At 46.7% G+C, this 12,692-nt stretch overlaps 1 protein-coding gene across 1 annotated transcript in view; it reads left to right on the top strand.

Annotated features, from left to right (window-relative positions):
• LOC115316590 (probable E3 ubiquitin-protein ligase HERC3) overlaps window positions 1–12,692 on the top strand; it is a 58,725-nt gene that overhangs the window by 26,800 nt on the left and 19,233 nt on the right. The window contains exons 10-18 of the mRNA XM_029976004.4: window positions 4,929–5,111; window positions 6,610–6,707; window positions 7,045–7,175; window positions 7,847–8,015; window positions 8,787–8,976; window positions 10,198–10,247; window positions 10,808–10,852; window positions 11,060–11,119; window positions 11,364–11,483. Coding sequence (XP_029831864.2) covers window positions 4,929–5,111; window positions 6,610–6,707; window positions 7,045–7,175; window positions 7,847–8,015; window positions 8,787–8,976; window positions 10,198–10,247; window positions 10,808–10,852; window positions 11,060–11,119; window positions 11,364–11,483 — 1,046 coding nt within the window. The remainder of the gene's footprint in view (window positions 1–4,928; window positions 5,112–6,609; window positions 6,708–7,044; window positions 7,176–7,846; window positions 8,016–8,786; window positions 8,977–10,197; window positions 10,248–10,807; window positions 10,853–11,059; window positions 11,120–11,363; window positions 11,484–12,692) is intronic.

Here is a 12,692-nt window from a genome sequence, read left to right as displayed (position 1 = left end):
ATAGCCTTGATTGCAGAGAGCTTTGGAAATTATAGTGATGCTTATCAACAGCCATCTGCCAAGCAATGCCTATAACATATTTCAAAGGGTAGGAAAACGAAATTCCAGTGCTCATCTTCTAGGTTGAATGTGTTGCATGTAGCACCCTAACCTCAAAAACACCAGTCTTTTATTGAAAGGCACAAGAAAACTAATTTTAAAGCTATATAAACAATCTATCAATGTGCACCTGGTGGATGCATGCGGAGTCTATTTGGGAGGTAATCAAGCAACGTTGGGGAACTTGCTACGTAGTCGTGACGTAGCAGATTCCTTCGGAGCAGCGCCGCTCTTTGGAATTTCAACAGTTTCATTCTTAGCTTTCCTCCTCAATTCACAAATCGCGCATTGTACCAAACGGTCCAAGAAGACAGAAAGGAAACACTCCCCTCTTTCTCGGACCCTTGTTTGTGCATCCGGACACAGCCATTCTCCCCCTAGAAGATTAGCTCGTCACTCGAAGCTCAAACAAAAGTTGCTTTCCCCACCCCTTTCAGCCCTAAGCTGACAGTGTTGTGGAGGCTACGTGCTCCTTGGGCCAGTCACACTCTCGTCACCCCACGGGTACTTCAAACAGCTCGGTTGTAACGCGCTGACGCTATTGACACCACCACTATGCTGACAACGCCACCAAGGGCAAAGCTCATAACCACGCCAGCCTTGCTACGTGACGAATGCGGGGAATCTTTTCTTTCTGTCTTTGTTTGCGCTAGATATCCCATGATGCACCGCGCTCTCCGTTCGCTTCTCTTCGAGCGGTTACTCAAGTGCACCGTTTGGAACGAAAAATGTAGCCAGTCGTCCAAAATACGAACGTGCGATTGTCATTTTACGGTTATTATTCGTCCTGCTTAACTCATTTCCGAACGAAATTTGGATATTTCAATTTTGGTTTCCGTACCCCTTTACAGTGTCCCCAGAGCTCTAGAGGTCTAGAAAGTATCCCACAAAACAGCTGAATTATGTAAATAATGCCATCTTTGTTACGAAGACTGGTGCAAGCGGTTAGCCGTATAAGACAAGTGCCACCACCGTTCCAAGGACTATTTTTGAACAGCCCACCAGCTTGTAATAAAGCAGAAACCTAAGTTGAAACCAAAACTACAGTTCTTCGGCTATCCACGAGATTCTGGAACATATTAAAAAAAGTTGATTTTTTGAAGACCACTTTTTTGGATTCTATATTCCATAAACTATGTCCTCTGTAATTACCAACACCTAATTCACTAAAAAAATATGTAAAAAAAAAAAAAAATTAGCGATGACCTTGCGGCTTCTACATCGTGCTGAAGACAGAAAATCAAACCAAACTTTAAGGGATTCTCACTCTGTTTCAACATGGCAGATGGTCACAACTTGGCAGATGGCCACTTAAAGGGCAACTCCGCTCAATTCCGAAAAATTTAGGCTTACATGTAATTCCATTTCACAAAGCACTACGAAACAGCTCTACATCTTCGGATTCGCGAAATGTGGAATATTATTTGTGTAATCCTAATTTAAACATCAGCTGAAAGTGAAACCGAAACTTCGGTTGCTTCAGGCAACATTGGTTTCGTGCTGTCAGAGTCATGGCCAAGTCACGTCGAACACGTGGTCTTGTGACGTTCAGGGGAAGGGGGGGGGTGGGCACAGGACACGCGACGCGGGCAGGTCGCTTCGCATGGCGTGGACGGTGATGGCCCGGGGGAGGGGGGGAAGGGGAGAAGACGAAAGACGAGAGGGGGAGCGGCGAAACAGACCGATAAGCGCGCAGGGCAGCGCAAACTAGCGCATCCGCATTATGGTGATCACGTGGACGCCGTTCAGCCAACACCGGGAGGAGAAACTCATGACGTTATCGTTCAATTTCGCTCTGAGAAGTAAAAACAAACAAAATGTGAGAATGACGTAGTCACGCCTCTGATGTAGTGGCTCAACGTTGGCCGCTCCAACTCCGTCGCATTGACTGCGCTGACGATTGCGCCTCACGTCGCACGCTGGATTTGGCAGATTTCGGCGACTTGGCTCACTTGAAGGTTTGCTGGCCAGTTTATTAAATATATAGATGGAATTAGATCGTAATATTTGATATGGGGTCTTCCTATATGATACTGAAGAGGGCTACATAGTTTTCTAAATATCAAAAATGAAGTGGAGTTGTGCTTTAAAGCTAAGTTTTTTTTTTTCTTGTTTTTTTTTAAATTTTGTTGTTCTTTAAAGTAGTGTCCGCCACATAGTTTTGGCGTCATCAGCGTTTTCCTGCTTTGCGATTGTGAAGCAGTGATTGGCCAAAGTGCCCGCTTAGGGAGCACGCAACTACTATCGGCCGCAATGTTTGTTCTCCTTCCGTTGCCATGGGTACCACGTCGCCGGGGCGTGTCTCACCGCCTTGCTGGCCTCACGTCGTCTACTTGTTCCTGCGCTTTGTCAAGTCCACTCCACTTTGCTTTTCGCCATCTTTACGATCGTTTACAGCTTTTTGTTTTAGTAGTTTTGCATACTTTGCCCACGTGTTTCATGGCCTCAAGAGGTGCGGGGAATGAAGTAGGAGACTGTGCACACATGATCCATGGAAGCAGTCAGTGCAAGCTTCTATGCATGGCGACCATCGGAAGCAACATCGGTGGCTTGCCTTTTCACGGCAGGATACCGATGCTCACTGCGTCGCTACTTCGGATTGCGATTCCTCTATCTATGCCATCGGCCGTCGAAACTAAGTAAAGACAACAGTGGAACAAACAAACAGTACGTAAGAACACTTATCATAGCACACCCCTGCTTGCGATTTTTGTGATTTTCGGTTGCGACGTTGCTCGCTCGAAAAAGCAAATGAATAAAAGCCGTGGACGGTGACTTGTGGGCATGAGTACTGTTTCCACGAGCTCTTTGCCTCATGAGATTGAAAATGGCGAGCAGAATCGTGCCATGTGAAATGGGCTAAATGCTGAAAATGTGTCTGCAACTTTCCAACTACCATTTTCTCAAAATAGATTTTTCTGCTGGCTTTTGCGCTTACCCCAGCGATATCTTGGGAACTGTTTAATGAATTTGCATGCAGTTATTTTCATTATGTTTCTAAATAACTTTGCGAGAGTATGAGTATCGGCGGAGCGGGGCGGGGCAAGCATGAGCATGGCGTGAGCAAGCATTAAGCAGTGAAAGAAAAGTCTTTTCGGCTTTCTTCTCTCTGCTACTCACCACCTGCAGTGAGAACTGCTGTGTGGTGTGCGTTCCTCGCATCCATTTTTTTGTTTCTCTTCAGCCGAGCACCCCCCCCCCCCCCCCCCCCCCCCCCTACCGCCTGCGGCGCTCTACGGCTCCGCTTTTCTTGTTTGAGTGGCGGCGGTGGGCAGTGCAATAACACGCAATAAAGTTGCGGTGTTCAGGCCTGTTGAGTACGAAGGTCTGCAGCCATGCGCAGAGGCAAAATCGCGTCGTCATCCTGTGGCGTAATCGAGCTTTGGGCGGTCAATCGAAGCAATGGGCGGTCAGTCTGAGCGGTGGGTGACAAAGCCACTGCCGCCCACTGTGGGGAGAACCCTGCACAGTACATATATAGGTAGAACTGATGACCTAACAAGTGCCCATTCCCCAATTTTCGCGATTATCTTCATATTTTGACTGAGTGCTTGCTCCGTATTTTACGGTAATGGGGAGTTTATGTTGAATGTCTTGGAAGTCTAGGATCCTGACGTATGCTGGTGTATCTTCTCCACTTCATTAACCCCTTACCTACTAGTAACCAGTGTCATCACTTGCGCCACCCCTTGCAGAGCATAATGCCCGACCACGAGCGAGACTTGCGTTTCGGTTTCGGCGCTTGTTTAGAGCGCTCTCTGGCAGATGGCAAAACCACCCCTGGTGCTTCATTTAACTTGGGTAGTTTGCTCGTTTGTTTTGCTGTTTGACAGAGAGAGAACGCTCCATTTAGCCAAGAAAAAAATTAGCAGTCGCTTGCGAGTGTTTACACTAAAACAATGTGGCTTTGGCACGGAGCAGATACAAAACCTTCCTTGTGAAAGGGATTAATGCTTAGGCATATGTGACAATGATTTTTAGGAATCGGGCGATAGTTTGATGGACTGTGACAGGAGTGATGAAAATGAAGTGAATCCTGCAAGTATTCCATCAACTTCAGCATCTGCAGATCAGTGGGCTCAGACCAGAAGTCCTGATTTAGAGCAAGATGTGACATCTGGAAGTCGGGGAAATATTTTTGTCTTATTTTAGTGCAGATTGTCCGTTTAAAAGAAAACTTTGCTGTATACTCCTTGAAGAAAAAAATGAATAGGCAAGAGGTTAACGACGGACATTTTCTGTCGCATTAGAGCTACTTATGTTCTCTGAACTTAGTAGTAACCATGGCATTTTCTCTTCATGGCATATTTCTTCATGTGTTCCCACCGATGTTTTCAGTTCTCTTTTCTTTTCATTTTATTTGCTGTGTTTTTTGTGTGTGTTCTTTTCTTATACTAACTGTGTTTAGTTGATGTCCTGGCATACTACTAAGTAGGCCTGCTGGCTGGCCGTTGGCACTACCAGATTTCCAGATATATAACAACTTTACAACTAGGAGCAAAAGAAGCACAGCATAGGTAGCAGTGCTAAGTTTTAGGCATGTAACAATGAAATGACGCTAATGACAGGGCACACACCGGCTCACCGCATAATTGTTTTCTTCGATATCAGACAACAGGGATTCACAATGGAAAATCGGCAACCTTGTGTTGCCCCTTGGCAGCAGAACAGCCTTCTGTTGCTGTGTCGATAAAGACATCTTTTAGGATGGTTTCTTCCTAGCACGTTGAAGACTGGCTACATTTGTCACTAAGACCCCCAGACGGACACCGCAGCACTAAAGTTTGTCCGTTTTCAACACGAGCTCCCCCCCATGGTCCCGTCCCCAGAGGATTCGGAGATCTCCTGGTCGCAGTGTCTGTCCGACGACGCCTCCTGCCCCAGTGGAGAGGATACCCTTTCGGCCCCCTCGGCCCCCAGCCAGGGGAGGGCCACCCCTGACGAGGTCATTGAGGCCGACCTCGCGCACTCGGAGGTGGTCGACGCGGAGGACGTCCCGTCGGAGGACGCCCGTAAGGCCACTGCCGTTTTCCTTGGTCTTCCCCGCTGCCCCCTTTGACCCCTGCTCTAGTGCCAATTCTACGGCATTGCTTTCGCTCTGCTTGCCCAAAGGTGGCTGGTTCCTCTTTCTGCATAGCTGCCTCTTTGCTCCAGTGCTAGTCTTCCTTTGTGCAGTTGCATTCTAGCCAGCTCTAATACACTGGGAATCGTGGAGAAGGTTTTGGGTTTTCACCTATCAACAATCATTATAGTATTCGTTTGTCTGTCATCTGCCATGCCATGTCATGCCTGCTTGCACTGGATTTGCTTTATTCACTGAGACTCGTTGCGGTTGATTTATTGCTCTTAGTTTTGGTGCTTGCTGAGATTGGCTATGGTGGCTGGGCCTGTTATTTTTTATTGTAGCAGAAATTACTCTTACTCTACAGCGTCATGGAAATCAATGTCTCCTTGAACAATTTCCTGCAAATAGGAGACAAGTGTATGTAACCTATTAAGGTGAAATATTTATATGTCCCATTATGCATTGTGCCCGAAAGATGGTCATACAAAAGCTCTAGGTACACCTAAGCACTTCTTATGAGTTGTGAATGCGAATGCATGCAAGCCGCTCGTCCGCTCTCTTTGTCGTCGCCTGTCAGCGCGCGTCCTCCCCTGGGCACGCTGACCTTAGACGCTCTGTGTTAATGGCGCACTGCTGGACACGCAGTGCCATGGGGTGCGCCATTAACAATGAGAGCCTTGTCGACGCGCGCCCGCCATTGAAACCGAAACCGAAGGCGAAATCGCGGAAACTAGGTGTGGTTTCTGAGCTTCAAACTAATGACGTCAGCTCGCTCCACGGGACAGTTAATGCTTTCGCATTAAAATATGTCATCAAGCACGTGCCGCTCAAGTTTAAAGCGAACGTGCCTCAGGAATAAAACACAAAGAAAAGCACAGCAACGCAGAGGCTTCGTCACAAAAGCCGTGAAGCCCACAGGGGCACTGCGCCTGCGCAGTGGGGGAGCGTGATGTTACCGCTGGACCTGCGGGACTATAATGCTTTCGCATTCTTACATGTAAGCGCTCTTAAGTGTCTTTGGCATGTTTTTGTTTGTTATGTCCCTCTGCCTCTCGGTATAGTGCATCTGACCTCTCCCCTGGAGTGCTTAATGATGTTGAAGCTCCTGAAAATGAAAAGCTTTGCAGCAATGGTGTAAGCATATGGACAGAGGAAACAGTGTAGCTAGCCCTGTCTCCACAAAGTTGAGCCATCAGCTTTTGCTCATTAGAATGTCACAGAATCTTTTCTTCTTGACTGATCTTAATGAAGTGTAAAAAGTCTGAGAAAGTGCCTGTCATATGTAGTTCAGGCTTGAAAAGGGATCAACAAAAAGGTAGAATTGCCAAAAAGGGTCTGTACGTATAATTTGCGGAGGGGTGAGCTGCGGACCAAACACGGTTGTCGTTGCGACAATCATTTTGCCGATGTTCCGTCTCCTTTCACTCTGCTTTGGTTCGATCTAGCAGCTGATGTTGAATCCCTAAAGGAAGGAGACCAGCTGGTGGTACACAAAATTGTGAGCGGGGGAGATCGCTGCTTCCTTCTCTGCTACGAGAACAAGGTATGTCCACCCCTCTCCTTTGTCCTCAATAATTGTCGCTGTAATTCGAGAAAAAAAAAAAAGAAAAAAGTAATATTGTGAGTTGAGGGGCTTAAAATTCTTAGTCCACATCTCTTTAATATTAATGCACTAGTTAAAACAGGAGATATTGAACATGACCTAATCAGAGCCACAGGCGAATAGTATAGTGTGCCAACTTGCACGTAAGGCGTGACGTCTTGCAAGATGCTTTGATGACGGCAGTTGACCCCTGCATCGAACTTGGAGTAAAAGAGGTAGCTGCCAAGGCGTAGAGCGAGCATGTTCCCGGGAGTGCAACGCAACATTCTGGTGGCAGGTGGATGCTCCCCGTCCCCTGGACTTCCGGTTCCACAGCAAGGACAGCCAGGTGCTTCGACTGGACAACGATCTCCTGGAGCAGCTGCCCTTCTTCCCTGCCACTGAGCAGGTGCCGCAAGAGCTGCTCTCGTGAGAATCCGACTTGCCTAGCGCGCACTTGCACCCCTCGCGCTTTCGTCCACGCAACTCGGGACAGTTGGACACATTGCTGGACCGAGAAATCCCTCTTACTTTCTAGTCGGCGGGGTTTTTGCTTTCCCTGCAAACCCTAAAGGTCGAGCTAATGATGTATCATGCAGGTAAATCATATGGAATAACTCGTATATATGCTACATCTCACCAATGATGGGTAAAGTTTTTTGGAAGGCACGAGCATTAAGGAGGCTTCGACTCAAACCTGTATAGAGATAAACTTTCTCTTTTCTTCATTGGTGCCGCACCAATATTCTAAAAGAAAGTTGGGTGTGATCCTACAGATTACCAGAAACGATTAGGTGATGCTCAATATACTTAGACTAAGTTCATTGGGGTTAAGTAGGATTAAGGTAGATCATGTTCAGCTGGTTTCTCAAGGAAAACTGCCTGAAAAAACCTTGAAATGGTAGCTGACATTCCTAGCCTAGTGACGCCATCTTCCGGTTAATTACTGTTAGTTTTAGGGTAAGGGGAGGATAAATTATCGTGTGAAGCTTTAGTGATCCTCTTTAGTGAATATACATGCAACAAGTGTCTCCTCCTTTGCTTTTAGGTTGTTCATATCGAGCTCTGATAGAATGCACCTGATGCTGTGGTTTACTCAGGTACCTTGAGACCATCTTCGGCTCGTGTGCCTGCCTGAATGCCTCGTACCTCAAGGAGGATGGCAGCCACTTCAATTGCAGCGAGCTGAACCCCGGTGTAGACATGGAGGCAGCGCGCCATGGATTCCGATGCATCCAAGACGCTAAGCACTCTTCCATTGGTCAGGTGGTGCGTCACACTCTCAGATACTGCCTGTGGCTTATGCTCTAGTACTTGGCCACCTCGGTGGGTCCGAGGCAAAGTTTCGGCCTACAGATCACCAGGTGGCGGGTTCGAATCCTAGCTGATGTGCCTGCAGTCTGACAAAGGCTTAATGCAGAAAATGGTGCCATGTAACCGGGATTTCGGCTGTACATCGAAAGATCCCCAGGTGGTTGAAATTGATCCTCAGTCCTTCACTGGGGCATGCATGGTGCACTTTATCAGTTTGGCACACAAAACCCCCTACAAATTTGATGCTCTAGTACTTATTATGGAAAGTCTTTGCCAACCTCCTATGAGCCTTCGCATTAATAAATTAAATGGTGTGTATCGGTGAAATGTGCAGCATCGCATGCATGTGCGCTTGGTTTTATTTTACTTTTATGAGTTTGCATCAAACTGGAAACCTTACTGCTCAAGTTCATGCTGCACTTGCCCACATTCCTTCTTATCAATTGTTTTGGTGCTCACTTATGAACAGTGCAAAAAAAAGGTTTTAAAATATATTATTTCAATCCTTTCCACTGTAGCCTTTTGTAATTTGTAACATAAAATAAACATTGCAAGTGGGCTTTGCTCATCTGTCACACTATTCTGGAAGGTTGTCAACTGCTTCTTAAATGCCATTCACCTCTGTTCTTGCATGTGACCCGTGAATCGTCTCGTAGTCTCTGACGCCAGGAAGCCTCCATATTGCTGCACCAAGGCCGTCCCTCAAGGCTGACAATCTCTTTGCAGGTCAGCACATGCCTGGAAGAGCTGGTGAAAGGCCTTACCAACTCCCCTACTGACATTGAAGCCATGCGTGTGCTTCTGCTGCTGCCCCTGTGCCACCTGTTCCGAGATCCGGCCAATCATTTGGCCACGTTGGTGGGAAAGTACTGCCTGTGTGTGACACAGCTCAAGCCCCGACCAGCAGCCATCCTCGGTGAGCTGCGAGCACATGCTACCTAAGCAGTGTTTTTTTTGTGTGTGTTTTTTTGTTTTGTTTGGTGAGTGGATAAACATTTGCAGCTTTCTTTTGACATTTGCTTATTGGGCCACTCATATACTTTATTTTATTAGGTAGAAAACTAATTAAGAATGAATATTAATTTTTTTCTTTTACAGTGGGGCTGTTAAGGACTTGTTTTCCCAGTATCGTGTTTGTGGGCAAACAAATCTCGACACAAAACTCTGGACAGCTACCGCCATCTATTAGTGACTGTGGCAGCCAGACAACCGGCTTTACAGTTGTCTGGTTGCCACCGTCACTCATAGATGGCAGCAACCTTTCCAGCCTTTTTACTCTGGCTTGCCAACTTGCAGCCAGCCATTATTTTATTCTCACCATAGTACAGCTTCGCTGGTTTTCCTTCTTCATCAGAGTGGAAAAGCTGTAAGTTATTTTGGTAATAGCATTTAAAATACTATGCGGTTGCAGCTCATACAGCCACGAAGAAAAAGGGCCAAAATATAGTTTCATTCTTTCTTTTCAATAACAAACAAATTTTTTCGATTGTCTATCCTGACAAGGAACTTCTTGTCAGCCTTAAAGCTTGTTCACACATCTGCGTCGAGTGCAACCGCAACACCTTGCGGCAATAGTCCTTTTACGGATTGCTATGGCAACGGGGTTTTAAGCCGCTTGCATCCGCCATTGCTGCTGTGCATTCCAATCATAAGAGGCTTAAAAAACGGTTGCAGTCGCATTCGATCGGACTCAATGCAAGTGTGTGAATTGCCCTACACGTCTGTAGCTGCAATTTTACTTTAGGATCAAGTTATTGGGAATGCAAGGCTTTTCATATGAAGTCATGCATACATTAAACTCCAATCACTTACAGGAAAGTTCTAAAATGTAAATCTGGTATTGTGACTTGTCAAAAGAAGTACAGATATGGGATCTCAAATTCAAATCAGATTACTGTATGTATGTTTATTGTGCCATCCTAAAATGATTTAACCTCTTGTTATCATTGTTCATAGACATAGCAACCATTGATTTATTAGTGTGAAATTTTAATACATGTAGTTGCAAATAATTGCTGCCTGCCTGTGTTGTCCTGACTTCATTTCTAGAGGAGCATTCGTTCATCCTGGAAATGGTTTTCAATGGCTGGTGGTAGTTTAGATGTGACGCACTACTGACTGGATCTCTTGCTTGCAGAAAGGTGGTGGTCTTTGCTGGGTGAAGCACAATTTGAAGACCTTGTTGGGGTTGGTAATACTTCTAGTTTGCCATCTTCCTTTACATTGGGGGATAGAACCATGTCCAATACAATTAGAAGTGCATGCTGTTCAGGAAAAAGAAAAGCAGTGCTGTCCTTTGCTTGCTCCAGCCACTTGCGGATCTAACTTCGATCGAGCAGTGGCATGCATTTATTATGTGTAATGACTCGCGTTGAACCTGCTACAATATCTCAAATTTATGTTCCGCACTGGTGGATGTGCTTGAAAGAAGTTTAAAGGTTCTAAATCGAAGGTTATTTGAATTTTTGTATTCTTGCATCTGCAGAAGGTTGTTTGGTGACGGAATTGTTTTCTTCCCAGCAGGTTGATGATGCTTTCTATTGCATCAGCACACCCTATATGGAGCTCTTAGTTTGTAAATTTCTCATTACTGATCAGGCAATACATTTCTTCCAAACTATGGGCATTGTCTAAGGTTTCAGTGGACACCATTCCTCGTTCTAGAAAAAGCAACATAGCGGTGGCGGCAATTGACCCCTATGCCCTCGTCTGAGTAAAAGGTGTTTGTCGTTTGTCTTCTGTTCCAGATTTTTAAGGAATGCATTATCTACGTTCTTGGTCGAGAAACGCCGGTGAGTGTCGGCGCAAAAAAGTGCATACTTTTCGGGGGCTCAAAGTACTGGTAAATTTTATTGTATGTTCCTCCGCTAAATGTTTGCGTCTAATAAGTCTCAGTCAATCAGTTCTTCATCAAAATAGCTTTTAGCTTTTTTGTTCTCTTTCGGTTAGATCGACAATAAGCATCCTCCTCAGACCTTTCTTTCTTCACCCTCCTGCAGACGAAACAGAATCACGGACACTTGAAGCTGGCCCTGGACATCCTGTCAAGGTTGAACCACGTAAGGAAATGCTCTGCTTTGAAGACGAGAAGACTAGTAAATTGTCCCACAGAAGTGTGCTCCCGTGGAACACTGGGACAAGTGATCACACTCCCATGGGACACTGGGAAAATTGGGCATTCTCTCATGGGACACCGGGACAGTTGAGCTACTCCCGTGAGACACCGGGAAAGTCGGGCATACTCGTGTGGGACACCGATCGGGAGGCTGCCAGTGATGCCTTGGGGGTTGCCGGCATGCCCAGGTGAACCGCGACATTGGCAGCCTGGTCTCCTACGAGCACTTCTACATCCCTGCGGTCACGGAGAAGGTAGACGTGCAGCTGGACTACATCCAGTGGATCCAGACGAGCAGGGCGCAGAGGGTGAGCCACCCGTGCGAGGGGCGATGCTGTATGCACGGCACAGCTATGTGGCGCCTGGAATGCGTCTCCAACTCACGCGTTTACTGCATTTCCAAAAGGGGTCCTTCTGTTTCTGCCCAACGGCATCACAAATGTGTCGCGCTGTTGCCTGCTGCGATTGTAGCAGTGACACAGCAGCGGGGGTGAACATTGCAGACACCTGTCCTGCTGTAGGTCACTCACAGCCAAACAGTCGGCGGAAACCTTGGAATAGACTTGTAAGGCATGTGAGGTTTTGCAATTACAGGCAATCCTTCGTTATAACGAAGTCAACGGGATGGCAAAAAAATTTGATAAAAGCGGTAATTCTATGAAAACGTGACGGCCATAAAAAGAGTAACAGTAACCGTGAAAGTGCAGAGGAACAGTGTGAAAGGCTTATAACAAATATATATTCAATGAAACAAATTTTGCTAATGAGCTAGGCTTACTGAGACACGAAAAAAGACGGGAGATCAGTTTGCCGGGCGTTTTTGCCAGGCATTAAAAAAGCCGCCTCCAACTGCCTCAAGCACCGCACGAGGCTGTCATCCCTGCCGCCACACTCCACCTTGTTGCAAAGACGACGAGGCATGTTTCGCGTTTCTCCAGTTATGGGTACATCTCGGGGTTCCTCATTCGACGGCCCTTCGTCTTCACCCTGGCTACACACGAGATCCACGATCTCGGCGTCCGTGACAGGAGCTACAACTGATGTGTCCTCATCTACAAGCGCAAATGAGTCGAAGTCGGTTTCACCGTTGCACCGACGATCTTGTGCACGGTTTTGTAAAGGTCGTCGCAGATCTCGATGTCATCCGCTGGCACATCAAATATGCGTGCACAAGAAAAGCTGTCAACAGCGTCGATGCCGGAATGTTGAATTCTTTCGCAATTTCTAACTTCATTCGACCGCCTTTCTCCACTTCTCGGATCAGCTTGACTTTCTGTTCCAGGGTCAAACACTTCCGCACGGGCTTTGGCGGTGCCATCAGCAGTGAAGCAGGTTGCACGCAGCTACTGTACACGCGGCAGACGGGCTGTGCTGCCTTTGCAACGCAGAACACGATATGAAAGACGCTGCCTCGACGCGCATGCGATCCGTAAATGCAGTGTAGACTCAAGCTGGAAAACACGTGCATTGCGGGTGTTGCGACCAAGTCAACTAAGTCAACCACAGTACAGCGAAAG

This window comes from Ixodes scapularis, unplaced genomic scaffold (assembly GCF_016920785.2).
Source record: "Ixodes scapularis isolate PalLabHiFi unplaced genomic scaffold, ASM1692078v2 PGA_scaffold3__209_contigs__length_174095766, whole genome shotgun sequence".
Taxonomy (NCBI): domain Eukaryota; kingdom Metazoa; phylum Arthropoda; class Arachnida; order Ixodida; family Ixodidae; genus Ixodes; species Ixodes scapularis.
This window is presented reverse-complemented; position numbering and strand designations above follow the sequence as displayed.